At 43.5% G+C, this 20,238-nt stretch overlaps 1 protein-coding gene across 1 annotated transcript in view; it reads right to left on the bottom strand.

Annotated features, from left to right (window-relative positions):
- Nucleotides 1-20,238, bottom strand: part of tmtc2a (transmembrane O-mannosyltransferase targeting cadherins 2a) — a 70,558-nt gene that overhangs the window by 34,957 nt on the left and 15,363 nt on the right. Inside the window, exon 2 of the mRNA XM_080758005.1 lies at nucleotides 5,139-5,826. Within this exon, the coding sequence (XP_080614131.1) occupies nucleotides 5,139-5,826 (688 nt within the window). The remainder of the gene's footprint in view (nucleotides 1-5,138; nucleotides 5,827-20,238) is intronic.

The following is a 20,238-nucleotide window of genomic DNA, read 5'->3' as shown; positions in this document are numbered from 1 at the left end:
AAAAAAAAATTTGTCGACCACACTGAAACTAATGAGTCAATATGGTAAAGTTACACTTTCACCCATTTAGGCCTGACCTCGAAATTAAAAGAAATCTTCTAAATCCTCCAGTTTTCTGAAATAAATATTTTCACGATTTTTCAAAAATAGCAGACCTACAAGCTCGTGAGCTTGTAGATCTGCTATTTTTCAATAGCTAAATTATAACATAATTTTTAAAACACCAAAAGGGGTTCCCGTCCAAAATGGGTTAATTATACACTGACAAAGGACTATTGAACCCTGACATTTACTGCAAATTGTTATGTGAAATGACATTTGATTTGGCTTGAGAATGAGATACTGCAGATATCGTTACTGTAGGGCAGGAACCTCCTATCTCCATATTCTAATCGTGATTTTTCATACATTTCATGAATATAATTTCATAGATTATACTACACTACTACAGCGTCACACAAAAGCATCAAAAGTAGCAGATCTGCAAGCTCTGCGACACAGTTTGAGCTTGAAGATATTATGCTACTTTTGCTACTTTCGAATTTGCATTCTGAAAAGTAACAGTTTTGTACATGAGAGGTTTCCACCTGACAGAGACGATTACCGTATATTAAGAACACAAACAACATCTTTAGAAAAACAGTTTTTCTAAAAAGTTTTCCAAAAACTCATTATATACAATTCCATCATCCCACACTTAAATATAATTATATAAATATTCCTTGTCCTTTCATCTGCACAAAATCTCATATAATTTTGACGCCCCAAAATGTGTAGACATGGCATGATCCTATAGTGTGTAGTGTCAATGCACAGATTATAGATTTTATTGATATTATACTGTTTAGACCTATATTATTATCACTCTGAATTAAGAGCGTCTGCTAAAATCCCTATTGTAAATTGTCTAGTGACAGACTGAGGGACTGCCATTGGATTTTTATTTTTATTTTATTGTTTTAATGTCATATGAAAGCAGGGAATCATAGCTTCAAATTGACCAAAAACCAACCAGTTTTGGAGATATGGCTTATACTAGTAATGTCTTGCAGAAAATAGCGAGTTGAGAAAACAGGCTTGAAAAGGTTCAATTCTGTGGTCTCTAACATTACACCTAGCTACATGTTTAAGCATTTATTTCATATTTACATGTCAATTTCAGCTCTGATATTTATTTCAGACATGCTCTAGTATGTGAAGAGTCTGCCTGTGCTATTAACTCATTTTGGATAAAAAATAAATAAATTCAGTTTTTCTCCTCTGGTGAAAAGCTGCGGTTGCACGATGGCAGGCTCTCAGTCAAATCATAGATGGAGCCATCCTAACACTGACTTTGCACTGGGTTCTTCCTGATAGTAGAATGTAAATGCAATGTAAATCCCCTCGCCTCTCAATGTCCTGCTCTCTCTGTCCTACCTTGTCCCATTTGCCATCTCATTTCAGTCCCATTAGGGAGCTAATAGGATGAGAGATAGAGTGCGAGTCCAACCGCATCTGTCTCCTCCACTCCGACATGGGGGCTGATTTGCATTTCCTCATTGTTCACGGCTGCAGTGAGAAGGTGGTCAGATTTTGTGATTATGTGGAGAATTACTTTCCTCCCCCTCTTCAATAGCTCACTGTTCAAAGAATGACACGGGGAAGGTTTATTTGAATGGAAAATACTTAATACTGCAATTGTAGCCTACTATAGCTGGCATACAGCCTCAATTATATTTTGTTGTATGATTGTGTCGCTTCCTGAAACGAACAGATATGTGGGTTTAAATGGTACATTAGGCATAGGAAAACACAAAGACACAAAGGTTGGTAGCATTACAAATTAAATACAAAAAACCCCAATTCCCATTTCAAGTGCATTTGTCTTATGTAACGCCAGCGCCGCTATTCCAAAGCCCCCTCGGGTACATCATTATTTAAACCACTTTCAGCATTGGTATAATTTTCTTTTTCTGCGAGTAGATCTTGTTTGAAAGTAGCTCTCAAGTCAATAAAGTGTGGGCACCCCTGCCGTATGCAATCTGTTATTTCTGGCAGTGATAAAGTCGCCTGATAAAGCATAGAGTGCTCATGTCTGCCACTCTAGACCAGAGGTGTTGGTCAGACACAGTGGGTGATAAAAGCAGGGTACAACGGATAAAGGGAGGAAGTGAGGGCATTATCTCCATCGCCCTCTGTGTTCTCATAGCGTAGCGCCATGTCTGGGTCCTTATCTAGGCGGCGATAGCCCCGCGACTGACTGGGCACAGCACGGTGATAGCCACACCAAATGTGTCTACATCACTGCTTCCCTGTGTAACAATTGCATCATTGAGTGTAGTAAATTAAATATTGGACCAGCAACATAGTATTGCATAATTGACCATTTTTACACAAAACCTTAACCTAGGCTGTAGTTGGTTTTATACTTTGTAGAGTGCCAAAGTCCTGACATCCCTCGCTCATCCCTGACTTGGGTCACAGAAGTTCTTTCTCTATGAGAATAACATTGTGTCCTCTTATATCAATATAAGAATTGTGGTAATAATAACAATAAAACAAAATTGTCCCAGGGCTATGTATCATACCCCTGGGAGGTGGCTTTGTATATCGTTTACAATTGTCACTCACTCATATTTGATAGTAGCCTATACAGCCTGTCTATGTAATGTGAATGTCGGTTACCAGGTAGGATGCGTACATGAGGTACATTATGTCAGACTTCGATGCTCTATTTCCGTTCCTCCTACGTCGTTTCTTCCTTGCATTTCCCTGTACGAGACACACACATTCCTCCACTGTGGCTGTAGAGAGCTTAATGGATGCCTTGTCATTGCGGCAGCATCTAATTAAAAAAACAGGTGTTGTGTGCATCTGCTAAACTCTGGAGGCTGTTGAACACATATGGCAGACAAAAACACCAGTCTCTCTCTTTCTTTCTCTCTCTCTCTCTCCCCCACACACATCCCTTGGGGTCTCTCAGAACAGATCTGGGTTATTGTTGCCAGAGACGACAGACTACTGCTAAAGCAGCCCCCCAGGGGTACAGCAAAGATAGACATGGCATGCAATTAAAAACACACGCACACACACACGCACGCACGCACGCACGCATCCATGCACACCCACGCATGCACAGCATTATGTATTATGTAGTGCGTGTAAATAATTATAAACCCATCTCAGTGAGTCCCCCCCCCCTCTCTCTCTTTGTGATGTCCCTGTTGTTTTAGAGCTACAGTATGGGTTTAAATATAATGTCAATTTATTTTTCGACTTGTGAAACAATACTTTGTGGTTGCAAGAAATAACTTGGTGGTTTGTGTTCTACAAAACATATTTTTGTACATTTTCACATTACGTAGGTAGACTAGGCCTATAGCTTTTATTTATTTTGGTTCAGATTTAAAGCACTGTGAGAGAAATAAATTAATAACAATATATAATTGAATAATGTATACCGGTACGTTTTCTGGACGGGACAGCACATATATGTAAAGAGTAAATACACTGGATTAAACACGAATGCTAATTTCCATCCGTAGTCCCCAATACCTACAGAAAACATCCAACATTACAAAAAGCACACAACAGATCTCATATATGGGTTTTACTATGACATTGAGATGCATCGTAAAATCGAACCCAATTGTTGGCAGGTGCATCGTAATCAAATTGAGAGGCCAGTGAAGATTCACACCTCTATGCACACACCTCAGGGACAGGACAGCACTGTCCTTGCACATGGAATCCAAGGGGACCTTTTATTATCCTAGTTAAATGCTGTTTAACGAGAGCTGGCGGTTGGCTAGAAGAAGGAGCGGCATTTTGCCATCCAATGTCCCCGTGTGAACCGTGTTCCTGATCAAACACTGAACAGCTTTGTCACTTGTCGCTCCCCATCCAAACCCTGACAGTGTGGACGGAGAATGGCACACTGGCATCTGGACACGTACAGCAGAGAAGCCATAATATAATAGTCCACACTCCTTTGTGGTATTTTGTCATGTATAAGTGACAAAATGAGGTATATAACCCCTCTATCGGTAGCGACTTGACATAAGAGTAATCACCCACATTCCCCTAACATATCTCTTTCTCCGCCTAATCCGGATTTACTTGTGTTTATGTGTATTTATTTCAGCTAGTGGGGAATGCAGTAGCAACTGGATCACTGCCCACTTTGCATATCAACAGATTGTCTCCCAATTTATCAGAATGATAAATGAGAACACAGTAGTTTTCAACTCCCTTCTTATCCCCCCCAACCATGCATTGTGCAAAGGCAAACAGTTTTCAAAATCATGCTCTTAATGAAAAGCAAACTATATGCAGCCACACACAGAAACATTGGCGTAAACACAACCATGTATGTAAATGTTGACACGTGCACAATTTAACCCATGCACATGCAGGAAGGAACCGAACTATTAACAGCTGGCTAGAGGTTTCCCTCGGAGTACAGGAAGGCATAATTGGATACACACGACACAGTTTTCCCTGCAGCTTGCGGACATGGGTGTGATTTGAGATTCTGATCGAAATTTTTATTCTCATTTTAACAAGGTCACAACAAGAACAGCCTGTTATCTTCCCAGACCTTCTTTTCATTAAAAAATATGCCAATATATGCTTTCATTACTGTAACTCCTACTGGAAAACATTCTTTAAGAAAATGACAGGTAATTCAGAATCATATTAGTCCATATAAGGCTACGCATGCCATTTAGAGTACAGTACACTTTGGTCTAGCTCCACCTTCCCCTTAGCTTAGATGTTCAAAAAATGCTTAATAAAAACACTGGAGAGTCAACCCTGGCCCTACATTGTGGCACACCCTACCACCTGAACTCGGAATGGTGAGCTCTGGTGCCATTTTATGTATATGCTTCTTAAATAAATTATATATATATCCTCTGTTTTTATTAGTGTAATTAGTGTTTTTATTCAGTGTAATCCAGTGTAATCCGTCTGTCAGTCTGTGTGTGCGTCCGTCCGTCCGTTTGTGTACAGCTAATCTCCGGCACCGTTAAAACCCGGTCGATGCCAAATTTTGCACACACACTGGTTTTTATGTGAAGCATTTTATGTGTGCATTTCCTGCACCGATGTGCCGTATACCAGTAGTAATTCTTGCATGTATTATTATAATATCTTACCTTCCCCAGCAGAACGGCGATGGTCTGGTGAAAGCAGAGCCTCTGGAAGATGAAGAGGTCGTACGCGGCTGAGACGGCCAGGACCGTGACGCCCTGCTCCTTCCACAGCATACTGGCTGCTGCACAGCACAGGCTGCCCAGCATCCAGACCCAGCACCGGCACCACAGGCTGCCCAGCGTCCAGGCCCAGCACCGGTCCGCCAACCCGCCGCGGAGGGATCCTCGGGGCTCCCTACGGAGGCCACAGTGTCCGGCGGCGTCGTTGAAGGCCCGCCGGGGGTCCCCACGGAGGCCACAGTGTCTGGCGTAGCAGAACAGAGACAGCAGGAAGAAGACAGCGGCGCCGACGTCGGCCCGGCCCACCACGCCGGCCACTGCCTCCGTGTGCACGGGGTGCGAGGCGAACAGCAGGCCCGCCAGCAGGCTCCACGGCGCTCCGCCCAGCAGCGGGCGAGAGAAGGCGGCGAAGAGGGCGGTGACGGAGGCGTGGAGCCCCACGTTGACCAGGTGGTAGCCGCGCGGCCGCAGGCCGTGCAGGGCGTGGTTGAGGCGGAAGGAGAGCGTGCAGAGAGGCCTGAAGGACTTGTGGCTGCCGCTGTGCGTGAGCAGGGTGCCCCAGAAGTCGTCGTACAGGATGCTGGACCACGGAGTCTCGGGGAGAAGGTCCTGGTTGGTCTTGATGGCTCGGCTGGAGCAAAGACAGAAGAATAACCATTTAGACCTGAGGCCGATTCTACTAAATGTCTTCTAAATCATGACAGTTTTCTGAAAAACCTATTTTTCTATGTCAGTGGTGCTCATGCTCAGCCTTTTTCATGTCAAGGACCCCCAGAATTATATGCAATTGGCCACGGACCACAATCTCAAAATATGTTGTTCCAGTGACCACCCAGAAGCAAAGATTTGACTTAAAAACGTTGAAAGAATATATATTCAAAGCTTTGCGCTACATTTTAAGTCTAACATAATCAAGATTTTAAGTCTAACATAATACTTAAAACACAAAAAGGGGTTCCCACCCTGAATGGGCTAAAGCAGTTGTGAAAATAAATAAACAAAACTAGAGGTTGTGTGCGTGGACACAAGAGAGACGGAGGGGGCCGTGCTGAAGAGATAGATGCCCAAGAGCATCACTGCCAGAACATTTGGACTATATGGAGGGGTGACAGGCGGCCATGTTGAAAGCTGTCACCAAGCCCACGGGCAGCTGCCGTGTGTGTGTTTATGGCCCTGCCAAACACATGAGGAGGAGAGCCAGGAGCCAAATGTGTTTTCTGTTCAGCACTAACTGTATTCCTCACGATTCTTTGTAAAAAAGTGTCGTTCGGGCCTGGGCCATGGCTCAATGGTCCAGGCACCTTGGCTGGTAATCCAGTCCAGTGTGCCGTGGGTTCGACTCCCGATCCTGACGGCCTTTACTGCTTGTCTTCCCCCCATCTCCTCACAGCCTACTGTCTGTCCCTCCATAAAAAATATAAAATAAAGGCGAAAGCCACAAAAAAATGTACAAGATAATAGCTTTTTCAGAGACTGACACCACAGCCATTGACTGTGAAATAAGATAAAAGGATGTCCACTAGGGTCGTGTCTGGGTAATGTGACAAATATGACACACACGCACACGTGCACACACACACACACACACACACACACACACACATCCTTACACACTCATCATGACCAGGTGGTGGTGGTGGTGCTGCTGCCCCCCTGAGGCTGATTGTGGCATGTCATAATTAGCAGGTCTTTAGGAGTGTTCACTAACAGACTGAGGCCTCATTCACACATACCAGACACCAATCAAGAAATGTTTGGTCGCTTTTGGGTTTTTTGGGGCCACCACAATGCTTTTCCAATGGGAGTCACGTGGTTTGATCAAACATTTGTGTTTGATTGCTGATTGCTGGTGCCTGGTGGTGTTCTGCCCCTCCCCCCTCATCAAACAAAAAGTTTTGGTCAAACCATGTGACAGTGCATGTGCATTATTCCAAATTTCAATCCTTCACCCGTTCACCCCTGCAATCTTAAATCAGTGACCACCAGGTCGTCCACCGTGCAACCAGTGACCAGTATGAGTGACCGGGTCATGGCGTGAGCTGGACTGAACTCTTAGCATTTCCCAGGATTGTTCTGTGGCTGCATGGGAAAAGTGTCTGTCAGTCAGACTGTACACAGCAGCACTGGGACAGAGGGGGCTCGGCTAGACGCCCCGCCCCCTCTAGTCCCCCATGGAACTCTATTACATCATGTCTCTTCCTCTTACAGCTGTACTGCACTTCCTTAACGAACTATTAATACACATTCACTGTGGTAAACATATCAAGGGTTCCCTCGTGTAATCTAAATGCAGGAAGACTTACATTGTTTGCTTTAGATATAGACTAGTACATATTTTTATGAATATGTACTGTTTGTTTGTATTGAATTCCGTAACGGAAATGGGGTGGTGATGTGTGTGCACAATACGATACTGGCTTTAGTATACTGTATATACACTCAATCCTAATCCCTGACATTTGAATGAGACAGGTATATGATTGAACTGAAAATGATGACCGTCTTCAACGTCCAGTGGTGCCGCTGCGTGTGTTCGCGTCATAATCTACGTCGTGTTCCTCTGGCAATTTCACAGCGCAGAGAGTAAATCCAAACACAGCCCGATTCCCTATATAGCGACTTGGCGCGTCTAAGGTCTCAATCCTCTGCGCTGATAAATAATGGAAATATTCAAATTGGGCCGAAAAACCAAACCTCTCTCTCCTCCCTCCCCGTTTCGGCTCACCACTACAGGGATGAAAAGAATGCATTAGCCAGGAGGTGTGTGTGTGTGTGTGTGTGTGTGTGTGTGTGTGTGTGTGTGTGTGTGTGTGTGTGTGTGTGCGTGTGTGTGTGTGCGTGCGCACACTGATGGCTTCATTGGGGCCTGTCGCTTGCAGCAGAGACAGATAGAGTGGTCTCCCATAGTGACTGCTCTTACAGAGGGGGAGTGGTCTCCTATAGTGAGGGGGGTCTTTTGTATTCAGCCACCGTATGTGGGGCAGGCAGGCAGGCTGTGGGGCTCTCGCTCTATTCACTGTCCTTAAAAGTACAGGAGGGGTTTGTTCCTTTCTTTTCTCTTTTCCACACTCTTGTGGGTGTGGGGGTGGGGTGGGTATGGGGGGGCTCCATCATTGGCTGAAAGGACACATTAGTGGGCTGGGTTTAAGAGAGACGTTTGTGGTGTGCTGAGACCCCTTTTCACCTGTCCACTTCTTTTAGTTAAGACCCAAATGTGATTATTCAGTTTTTTTCTTTTCTCCTTTTTTTCTTTTTTTGGGGCAATGGGGGTCTTTTCAAAATGTAAATGTGCTACTCCACAGTTCCCCAACAATGTCTATCACAAAACACTAACACTTTCCCAGATATCACTTAGTGTGCTGACGTATGTACTTTTTACAATTCACTGCAATGAGAGAATATTCACGCTACACAATTTAAATGGTTGCATTTTTTCCCCATTAAATTCCCCCTTTTTCTTCCATCTTCATTATATTGGAATTTGGAAGTGCACATGTAATGCGTGCGTGTGTGCGTGTGTGTGTGTGTGTGTGTGTGTGTGTGCGCGCGTGTGTGTGCTGCCATTAGAACGCTAATGGAGTCTCTCTACAACACTACAGTAGTATCTGAGCCATGAACGCATGGACTTATTTAGGGTCTTAAACTCAATCATCTCTGCCCCAGTGATAATCACCCTAATCAGCCCTCATGAGACCGCAGGGCTACGCGGAGATCTTTTAACTGTCAAAAACCTCCACAGTCCTATAGCATCCTATAAAAGAGCTGTTTCCTTAATTGCATCCCTATAAAGCTCATGAATCCAAAGCCATGTAAATCGTAGCTATCGGGCAGAAACCTCTTATCTCCATGTTCTACGATGTTTTTTTTTCTTGAAACACAGCGTGACTTTTGATGCTTTTGCATAAAGTAACAGTTTTGGACGTATGAGTTTTCCACCCGAAATGTGTGTGCAGTCTGTGCACGTACTGTATATGCATGGTTAGGCTGCTGCCTCTCTCTCTCTCTCTGTGGTCTTATCTTGTAAACGAAACGTGCCTTCATTTTATGGGTTCCATTTTTACTGAAAACCACAATAACATTAATCAGCATCACGTTGCAGAACGTCGTTGCTCTTCTGGGTCTTCTAAATATTTGGGCTTCAGGCCAGCCGGTCCGTCTAGAAGAGCATGTTTACTGGTCCAGCTCTATAAACTGCTTACACTTAGTGTAATCAGCCCTGGCTAAATTATGGACTTTTATGTCAAAGAGCATCCACTCCACCCTGACAGGTAATGAGATGGATTATAGCTCACCATCATCATCAAAACATGCCGGACCACAGGATGTTATTTCATGTTCTATTGGCACTCTTCTGTGACCTATCAACGCCTTCTCAGTACCAAGACGGCAAAACGGGTGAGACGGACGGTCCAAAATGTCAAACATTTCAGTGGAAGAAGGGGGAGCTGAAACGGCACATGTTGACTAATGGGGATATGTCAAACATTTGACATTTTTGGTCACATTTGTCCCAAGAAGTCGCAATATATATATTTATTTTTAAATTATTTCACCTTTTCAATCATTACTTGCTTTATGCCTCCCAGACAGACAGACAGTTTCTCCCTCCCTTCCCTACTATCTCACTCAGTGATTCCTAGCTTGTCTCCAGACAACATCGAGTCCTTTGTTTGTACCCCCCCCCCCTCTCTCTCCTCCCCCCTTATCTGGGTGACAGCTATTGACAGCTATGTTTATTATTGAGAAACCTGAGTGCTAATTAACCACACAGACTGGACAGGCATATTATTCACACAATGCTAATCTAAGGATAGCAGATGAAAACGTGCACTCACGCACATCAGCCTCTGGCCCTGTGCAGGAAGAAAGGCAGTTTAGCCATATTTTGCAAGAGAAATAAGCAACCAGGTCTATGAGAACCAGCCCAAAAGAAGCGACTGCCGACTGTACTAGGCCACATGATCACGTTTAACCCGTAATTGCACCGGATATTTGAAAATAGCCCGATCTACAATCTCACAACGAGCTTATAGATCGGCTGAACAAAAGCGAAACTTTTTAATATGTGTTTAAACATTTTAACAACACAAATCCAAAATATTTTCAGACCTAATTGTCCGTGAGCAAATGCAATATGGGGGTCGTCCTTGATTTGAATAAGTTTGAGAACCACTGGTTTAAACAACATTAAGAAACAAAGCCACTACACTTTACAAACAAGACCCCTTCCCCAAAAAAGCAACCCGCATCTACCAACATTTTCAAGAGACTTTACAGAAAACAAAACAAGCCCAAGGTCGCTTATAATAAGCAGATATGGCAACACTGACGCACGCATGCACATCAGCCTCTGGCTTTGTGCAGGAGTAAGAGGGGGGGGGGGGGGTTACAGGTGATTAGCAGCCTTGGCGATGAAAAAAGCCTCCGCATTGAGCTGACAAAAGGAATCCATATCACAGTGATGGTGTTGCGGTGAGGTCTCCTCCTCAGGCTGCCGTGGATGTGAGAACAATGCGAAGACAGAGTGCATTCTGGGATGCTGCCGTCTTTCTTTTTAAAAGGAGTGGCAGTATATCTGTCTTCGGCCTGTCCGCTTTGCACCGTCCACTGCATCCTAAAAGTCAAACTGAGGATTTATAGCCGAGGCACAAAGCATGCAGCCAATAAACAGGCCTACTAGAGGAAGCGACAACGATCTGGTAGCCCCCAGTTATAGAACACACGCGGGGAGATTCTCATTCTCCTACTCTGCCACCAAAATGTGGACCATCCATTAAAAGATTGTAATCACCGGTTTCTTTCTAAATTGGCTTGACAAAAGCAGGAGACCACAAGCCAATGACTCCTAAACGACCTGATTCTGGGTCAGGGTCTCGTAAGTATAGCAGAGCGGCTGTATGACCGCCATCTATTGAGAGTCAACCCAAACCTTTTGGGAGAAGAGGAAAAAAAAGAGGAAGAAATAAAAAGGAGGAGGAAAGGCGGAAAAAAAAGGAAATTCCCATGCATCGAAAGGAGGTGTCATTCACTGCCACTGTTTTCCTTTTTCTTCCTATGCAGTGTTTTTGTATTTGTTGATGACATGTATTATTGTGTTATTTTGCTATGCCATGTTGATGAATTGAATACGTACAGTAGGACCACAATGGAACAAGTCCCCAGGACATTTTCGTGTTAGTTACCTTTTAGCCTTAATGTTTGAATGTACCTCTGTGCTCAGCTGTTTACTTCACCTGTCCAATAAAGCATTCAATCAATCAAAAAAGCTACTCCTATATATTTAAATTTATATAATTCTGGCACTCATTAAAATGTTTGATAAACACAAATTCATACTCGTATTGCGTACATATTCTTCTTCTGAAGGTGAGGTCCAGGGACCCTCTATTATTTATGGTCTCTGAGTTATGGTGGTCCTTATAGGCCTAGTACACAACATCTTTAATCAAGAATCTGTCAATTAAATGTAGTATTGACTAGTTTGTCATGCAAGACCATGCAATATATGAGTTCATGTATTATTATTACATTTTGGGTGGGAACCCCTTTTGGTGTTAGCATTATGTTATGCTTTAGCTATTGAAAAATAGCAGATCTACAAGCTCATAGTGCGCCACCGAGTGGCGCGCTACGAGCTTGTAGGTCTGCTATTTTTGAAAAATCGAAGAACGACTGACAGAAGACATTTTTAGAATCTGATCTCAGGTCAGAATGGGTTAATACATGTATTGATAAGAGAGGGACAAGACCCATTAAAGCCTTTACAAGCACATCAAGGGCCTTTCCCATTTGAAATGATTGATTTTAACCAACTATTACCGTAATTCATTATTGTGTCACCAACTCAAGCACGTGGCTCAGAGGACCATTTTGTGTGTGTATGGTATGCACGTGTGCTCTGTGTTAATCCAACGCTAATAGATGGGATTAGAAAGTGATCATAGACCCCATTGTGTTTCTGAAACCTGCACAGAGGGCAAAGGTCAAGACATAATCTGATTAAAGCTCCCTCAGCGCGTGTGTGTATGTGCGTGCGTGCGCGCGTGCGTTGCAACACACGCCGCACACACAATTACGGGGGAAACTGCAAAACGTGTGATATCATGGCTCATGGCTATACAACAAACAACCACAACCTCCTACTCCTCAACCAGTGGAGACAAACATCTCCATGTGATCGGATCATCCCTCCATCACCTGTTGATTTCGTCGACTAAAACTATGATGAAAAATGCTTTTTCACTGACGAAAACTGAATGGAAACAACATGAAAACTAAGCTATGATGACTAAAAGTTAGACTAAATATATAGACAATTCCGTCAAACAAATAACAACGTGACTAAAATGTTTGCAAGGGACTAGTGGACAAGAGATCCAGTATAAGTAAGACACAAGTCATTTTACACTTGCTTGCATGCTGAAAATAGCCGGTGTAAAATCAGCCATTAAGACACCATCAAGGCCCACCAAAATACATTTTAGTCGACTAAATCAACTGTAGATTTAGTCGACTAAAATCGTATGACATTTAGTCGACTAAAACTAGACTAACACTAAAACATTTCAGATGACTGATCACCATGCAGGGTTGAATCATCATGTGGAAAAGCATTAAGACTGGCTGCATGGTTGTGCATTTATTCACTGCTGGATTATTAGCTGACTATAATCCTGCCAGCGTGTGTCCACACAGCACTGCTGAGGCGGCTGTCCGCATAGCTAGTGGAGTCAGCAGTGTTGAATTTGACAGCACATCTTAGTTAAAGCCTTAGACTTTGGAATGAAACTTAATTTAGTTTTAGTCATATTTTAGTTGTAGTCTAGTTTTCTTGTCGACTAAATATCATATGATTTTAGTCGACTAAATCTACAGTTGGTTTTTGTCGACATATGCATTTCTGCAGACTTTGATGGCGTCGCAATGCCTGATTTTACACTTGGTTGCATGCTGAAAATAGCTGATCTACAAGCTCACAATGTGTCGCAGTGTGATGGGTTGTGAGCTTGTCGATCTGCTATTTTCCGCAAGCAACCAAGCATATACAATGACTTAGTTTTCGTTACTGAAAAAAAAACGAACATACTTATAGTCGACAAAATCAACACTGGGAGTCAGCTGTATGGTGCTGAAACATGTACCCTAGCCTCGGAAACACAGACGTTTTTATTTCCAGGAAGAAAAAAAAACGGGTCTCTCTCCATCTGCTAATTACTGATGGTCTGCACTGCAGTTATATTCAATTGACACACACACACGCATGCGCGCGCACACACACACACAAACACACACACACACACACACACACACGGCGGGAGCTGCCTATGCCATAGAAAGCATAAGTCTGTTCCAGGCTTGGAGTCTACAAAAGAATGCTACGAATGGCACCATAAGTGTCACATGGACGGACCACATCAGAAATGTGGTCCTCTACGCCTACGGGGAATGTGGGAGCCAACCCCGGTCACAGCCACGAAAAGCCTACTTATAGACGCACTGCGGTGCGACAGCTTAGCTAACAACACTGGAGAGATCAAGACACTGATGCTAGGTAGTAGTGGGAGGGCAGCGATTCAGTCGCTGCCCGAGTTGGTGTTGGCTAGACCCCACTATCGCATCACAAATTAGAAATATCAAAAACCTTATTTGATCAAAAAAGCAATCGATCGAAAAATCACTAAGAAAAAAATCGATATTGGGGCAATGGGGGCCCCATGTTATTCTCCATAGATAAATTACTTCCGTGAACCAGGCAGAACCAGGGGATGAGCGAGTGACATCAGGACTTCAGCTCTATAGAATGAAGGAGCAAGAGAGAGAGAGAGAGAGAGAGAGAGAGAGAGAGAGAGAGAGAGAGAGAGACCACACCATGCTTCACTTCCCACTCTACTCTCTCTACACTTCTTCATTAGTTTGGCTTCAACGTTAATCACAACACCGTATTCTTTATGACCGCCATCACTTTTCTCTTTCCTACAACCTGTCATCACATCATTTTGTATATTTCTAGCGTCACAGTAACAGAGAACAAACGTCAAAACGTCAATGTATTTGAGGGCAGATTGTAATAAAGTATTGGATCTCTGCTGTCAAACATCACATCCCTATCAGAGTTGTTCTGCTTTTAGTTTAGTTCTGCGTCGGGACCGACCGACTGGCTGGCGTCTCAGGAATCCGGCGCTTTGCTGCGGGTGTGTCCAAACATCACCACGTCATCGAGAGCACCGAACAATGCCCTGGACTGACTGGACACAGTGGCACGGTCACTTTCCCACCAGTGTTGCCAGAGAGAGAGAGAGAGAGAGAGAGAGAGAGAGAGAGAGAGAGAGAGAGAGAGAGAGAAAGAAGTAACTAGGGCAGGGCACAACACGTCGCAATGCGCCGTTTTGTGAGCTTCTAGATCTGCTATTAAAAAAATAATAATAGTCAAAATAAAACAAAAATAAACTGACTATTTGGAAGATTTTTTTAAACATTCTAACAACACAAATTTGGTAGGGAGCTCCCTGGCACAATACATTTTCAGATGGGGGGTTAGGGCACAAATATAATTTGGGGGTCCATGACATGAAAATATTTATTTAAATATGATTATTAAATATTATTATACCAGTAAGACGCCTGAGGGCGAGGGTGCACGCATCCACCTTGGTGACAGCAGACTGCTGGGCGAGCGCTAGCACTTTGGCATGGGGGGTAAGATTTTAATTTTCAGGCCTGTTGAGAACTCTAGTTTTCGCTAAACAAACAAATATATATATATTAAAAAATTCAACCCGCAACTACCAATATTTACGAAGCGAAAAATAAGCCCAAAGTCGCTTATAAGCAGACATGGCAACACTGTTTCCCACACTCAGCGTCCCCCACGCACGCGCGCACACACACACACACACACACACACACACACACACACACACACACACACACACACACACACACACACACACACACACACACACACACACACACACACACACACACACACACACACACACACACACACACACACACACACACACACACACACACACACACACACACACACACACACACAGCCATGAATAAAAGTAGCAAGGATCTGATCGTTCAGTCGTTCAGTCTGTAGCCTAGCTGGCGATGACAGATTTAAATGTTTACATTAGCAAATAATAAGCCTTGCCTCTTCCTGCCATGAGATTGATATGAAATGAACAATGCTGATAGTCATCATGCCAGCTTTAGATTGCTGTTGTTTGTTCCTTTCATCATCTGTGTTAACAGAGTGTGTTAACACAGTGATAAAATGTCATTTGGATGGCTTTCAACCTTTCTGCATTGACGTGTTGATAGAAAACGCTGGTGATGTTCCGATACCATTTTTTTCCTTCCTGATACTGATTCCGACAACTTCCATAGCAGTTAATACAGAGTAGGGCCTACCAATCCGATACCAGTGCGTAATATAATCAAATTCTAGGACAGTGGGACTCAACTGGAAACAATTCAAAGAAAAAAAAGGGGGAAAAAAGAGTGTTGCCAACTTGCCATGTTGCCATGTTGTCAGGTCCCTTGTGTCCATATTTGAACATTTTATTTGGTTTTATTTGGTTAATTTATATCCTACTCGTCACAGTGTCACACAAAGTAGCAAAAAATAGCCAATCTACAAGCTGAAAACGTGACCAATCGGCTATTTATGCTACTGTAGATCGGCTATTTGTGCTATTTACACTTCATATGATATTGGTACGGTATCTGGATTGGTTTTCAGTTCAAAGCAGCGGTTATACATTTTGTCGGTGCTGGTTTTCTGTACTCTGCCGTGACGTCCGAGTCCATTCACTGAATTTTTTATTTCCCCAGATGAGTCAGCCGGCAGAGATCTGTGATCTTCTGGCTATGCCAGACTAGAAGTCCCCAGACAATTATTTAAAAAAAAAAGATTGGTAGACGAGATCTCTGATTGGCGTGCGTGCGTGCGTGCGTGCGTGCGTGAGTGCGTACGTGCGTGCGTGAGTGCGTGAGTGCGTGCGTGTGTGTGTGTGTGAAGCTTGTTCTGTATTCAAAGTGTTAAGACACATTTTGTCTCTGCTGCTCGTTTGGCAGTACAAAGAGGTTCACTGGGTTCCGCTCTTGTTCTTATACCACTGATTAAAAATAGCAGCATCCTGCAGGTCCTGTGTTTCCCTCATGGGACCAACACAAGCTTTGGTCAAAATGGGATCAATGAACTGACTCGTTTTACTTTCACATGCAGGCAATGGATATACGTAGTTACGTACAGCGCATTTCACACCTCTCTCTCTGTTTGACAGACAAAGACTGTATACTAAGTTGACCGAGTATCCCCAGTCCACCAGGCCTCTATACCAGGTGAAAGGATCACTACTTCCCCCCCCTTTTACTAAATATCTTCACACAATTGCCAAATGTCCAGAGAATGGATCCTATGCAGACAGACACACTTTATGTCGACTGAATAACAGCGTGGTCCCTGCACAGCTTTGTGATGACACGCTAACACAGGACTTTATAGGTGACTCATCACTTGGTAGCAACACACACGCACAAAAAGCCCACATGCATCACAGTGTTTGTGCTCGCATGCACGGATGCTCCCCACACACACGCTCTCTCTCTCTCTCTCTCTCTCTCAAACACACTCACAGTCCCTTGTCCCAGATTGCACAGGGTGGCATAGTTAATGCACTTTTACTGCAGCATTTTAAAAAGGGGAGAATTTAGACCTGAGGCCGATTATTAAAAGAAACACCTTGATTTTCTGAAAAACTGTTAATTACTTTCCAGGATTCAAATTCAAGATCAAGAATTCAGAGCTACAATCTATACGAGCTCAAAACAAGTCATTTTTTTTGCGCTGTGGTGACTTTCCTGGATTGAAATGTATAAAAACATATCTATAGGCTTTCCTCCGGGTCTAAATGGGTTAAAGAGAAATATGAATTATGTGAATAATCCTGTCAACATCGTCCTACAGCGGAAAAAGTCTAACCTAATAACCATTATCAATATCAATAACGCAATTCCGAGAATCAAGAGAAAGTAACTCATAATCATTCACCATCGTTGAAGCCCAATGTCACCTCATCAGGCAGCCCAGCACTGACCTGATTAAGGCCACCCACCCCCCACCCCCCTCCCACCCCCCTCCACTCCACAGAATGGACCAGTCCTGACCCTGTAGACCAATCTGTCTAAACAGCCAATCAGGACTAACAGATTTCTTCCGGTGGCTCTGGGCTTCAAAGACGCTGACACAGGAAGTTGGCTGTCTGTCTACTTTGTCAAACGGGTTTAGTTGCTTTCATGTCCCCAGTAAAACCAGTTTCCTGTTTAGAAGCTCTACACAGGCTTTGGGCCAGGCACTGGATGTGCATTATACTCTAAAGCAAACTGCACAGTAAAGAAAAATCACACCCATGTGAGTGGTGCAACTATATGCTTTTATTGTGATAGTTACTGTACTGTACTCTGTACTGTACCCTACGGTAGTTGTAACGTTAGTTACACTTATAGTGCTCAGTGTGAATGGGCCTGTAGGCTGCTCAACACTTAAGGTGACTCAGGGGTGCATGCCCCAAACAGCCATACATTGGGGACACAGGGAAATAGGGACACACAAAGCCAGTCACTGGAGCGGTGTGCACCGCTCAAAAATCACCAGTGTTCATTCAACCCATTCTCAGTACCAAGATGGCAAACGGGTGAGTTCTTGAGACTAACATCCCAAGAAGTCAAATGTTAAGACTAGACGGGGGGATACCGCACATGTTGAGTAGGAAGGATATGAGTTACCATGTCCCTATAAGTACATTAAGACATCAACTCGAACGCTGAGCCGGCCGAAGCTGACGTCGCAACGATTTGCATGGCGACACGCTCGCTGTACGGCTGAACGGCTTGCTCGCCTGTGCCTTTCCTGGCCTCGTTTTAACTATTTTTTGGTTTTGAGAATTCCTGGAGTGTGGAGGTGTCCGGTACGGCACCAGATCACAGAAAGGGTACCCCATTCCTGTCAAACATTTGACGGTTGGTCACATTTGTCCCAAGAAGTCACAATATGCATTTTGGGGAGTGTGAGTGTGTTGGTTCATTTAACTCACAACGTCAGGGTTAGAAATATATAAAACCACAGGATTTGACTGTGTTTGGCTAACTTGTACGGCACTATGAAATGTATTTCAAATATGACTGATATCATTTCACACACTTGTTTGACACGGGTATTTCCAACGCATTTCTGTTACTGTATCTGGTGATAATTTGTGATAATAAGCTAATACAGTACATAAATAACTATTCTAATACTGGCTTCAGAACAGTGTTGGAAATACCTACGCATAATTATTCGGAAAGAAGGCATACTACTTATCCAACAACTGCATTCTAACAAGTCATGATTAATACATCACTCACTGATTGCTATTTGCCCACGCCACAGACACCTAAATGGAACCAGCCACACCAGCTGTGAAATATGGAATATGGATCACCAGGAATGGATGAACCCAATCAGGGAGGGTCTCACTCCCATCATCTATTTTCACTAGATCGAACTCTGCATCCTCGTCTCCATCAGAGAGATTGATCGCCTCACATTAGCTGGTCTGACAAAATGGAGGTGAACTGACAATAAAGCTAGTGACACACTCACACACACATGCATGCTTGTGCGTACACACACGCACGCACACACACACACACACACACACGCACACGCACGCACGCACGCACACGCACACGCACACACACACACACACACACACACACACACACACACACACACCACCGCTCCACTGAGTGTTTACTGTTTTGTAATAATAATCAAAATCTACAAAGTAACTAGTAACAAAAGTTTTCAGATAAGTATAGTGGAGTAAGAAGTACAATATTAGCCTTTGACATATATAAAGGCTATATATATATAGAGTAGTAAAAGTACTGAAAATGCTTAAGTCAAGTAAAAATGCCTCAATATTGTACTTACGTACGGTACTTGAGTACATCATAACATGTAGCTAATTACTTCACGCATGCACACGCGCGTGCGTGCACACACACACACACACACACACACACACACACACACACACACACACACACACACACACACACACACACACACACACACACCCTCCACCGCTCCACTGAGTGATGATGTCAATAAGTGTTTGTGGCGAGTCCTTAGCCTCGCCAAGGAGAGCCTATAGAAAATCAATGTCTAATAAAAGTGGAGCTTTTCTCTCCCCGGGGAGGGCGGTATGTGTGCGGGCGGCACACAGCACGTCACGCCTCGCAGAGTTTGGGGAAATTAATAGAAATTATTATGCGATAAAGATGTCGACAACATGCAGCAGAGAGGGGTAGGTGAGATTTCCCTGAGTATTTTATTTCTGGGCGTGATTTGAAATAAATTGAAGCGAGAAAAATAAAAAACACTCAGCAGGACTGAAGGTTGGATGCTGAAGTGTTAGATTTCAGTCCACATAACCCCACGCCACCACCTCCGATAACACAGTAAAGACTAAAGACCACCAGGAAACCTGCCATAATAGTAGGCCAGTGTTTTTGACATCTGGAGCAATTGATGTTACACATTATACTGTATGTGTTGAGCATTCCTCGCACAATGCAAAAAACACGTAACCAGCAAATCAATCCATCTAAAAAATCAACATGATTGTGGTCGAGGCAGTTAATTACATTCGTATATAATATCGTCGTCTTTTAAACTTTTGTACTGTTTTATATCTTCACCTCATACACACGTATCAAACACCATCAAACAAAAGTTTGGTCGTTTTTCTGGCCACCACAATGCTTTTCCAATAGGAGGAGTGGGAACAGAACACCATCAAACAGAACACCATCAAACACAAATGTTTGGTCAAACAATGTGACTCCTATTGGAAGAGCACTGTGGCGGCCATTAAAAAAAAACAAAGGACCAAACATTTGGTTTGATGGTGTTTGATACGTGTGTATCTCAATCTTCATATTTTTCTTATAGTTAAAATTTCCTCCTATTGTTCATGTATAG

Source organism: Protomyctophum bolini (genome assembly GCF_963924005.1).
Source record: "Protomyctophum bolini genome assembly, chromosome: 23".
NCBI lineage: Eukaryota > Metazoa > Chordata > Actinopteri > Myctophiformes > Myctophidae > Protomyctophum > Protomyctophum bolini.
Note: the sequence above shows the minus strand (reverse complement) of the source record. Positions and strands in the feature narration are given on the sequence as shown.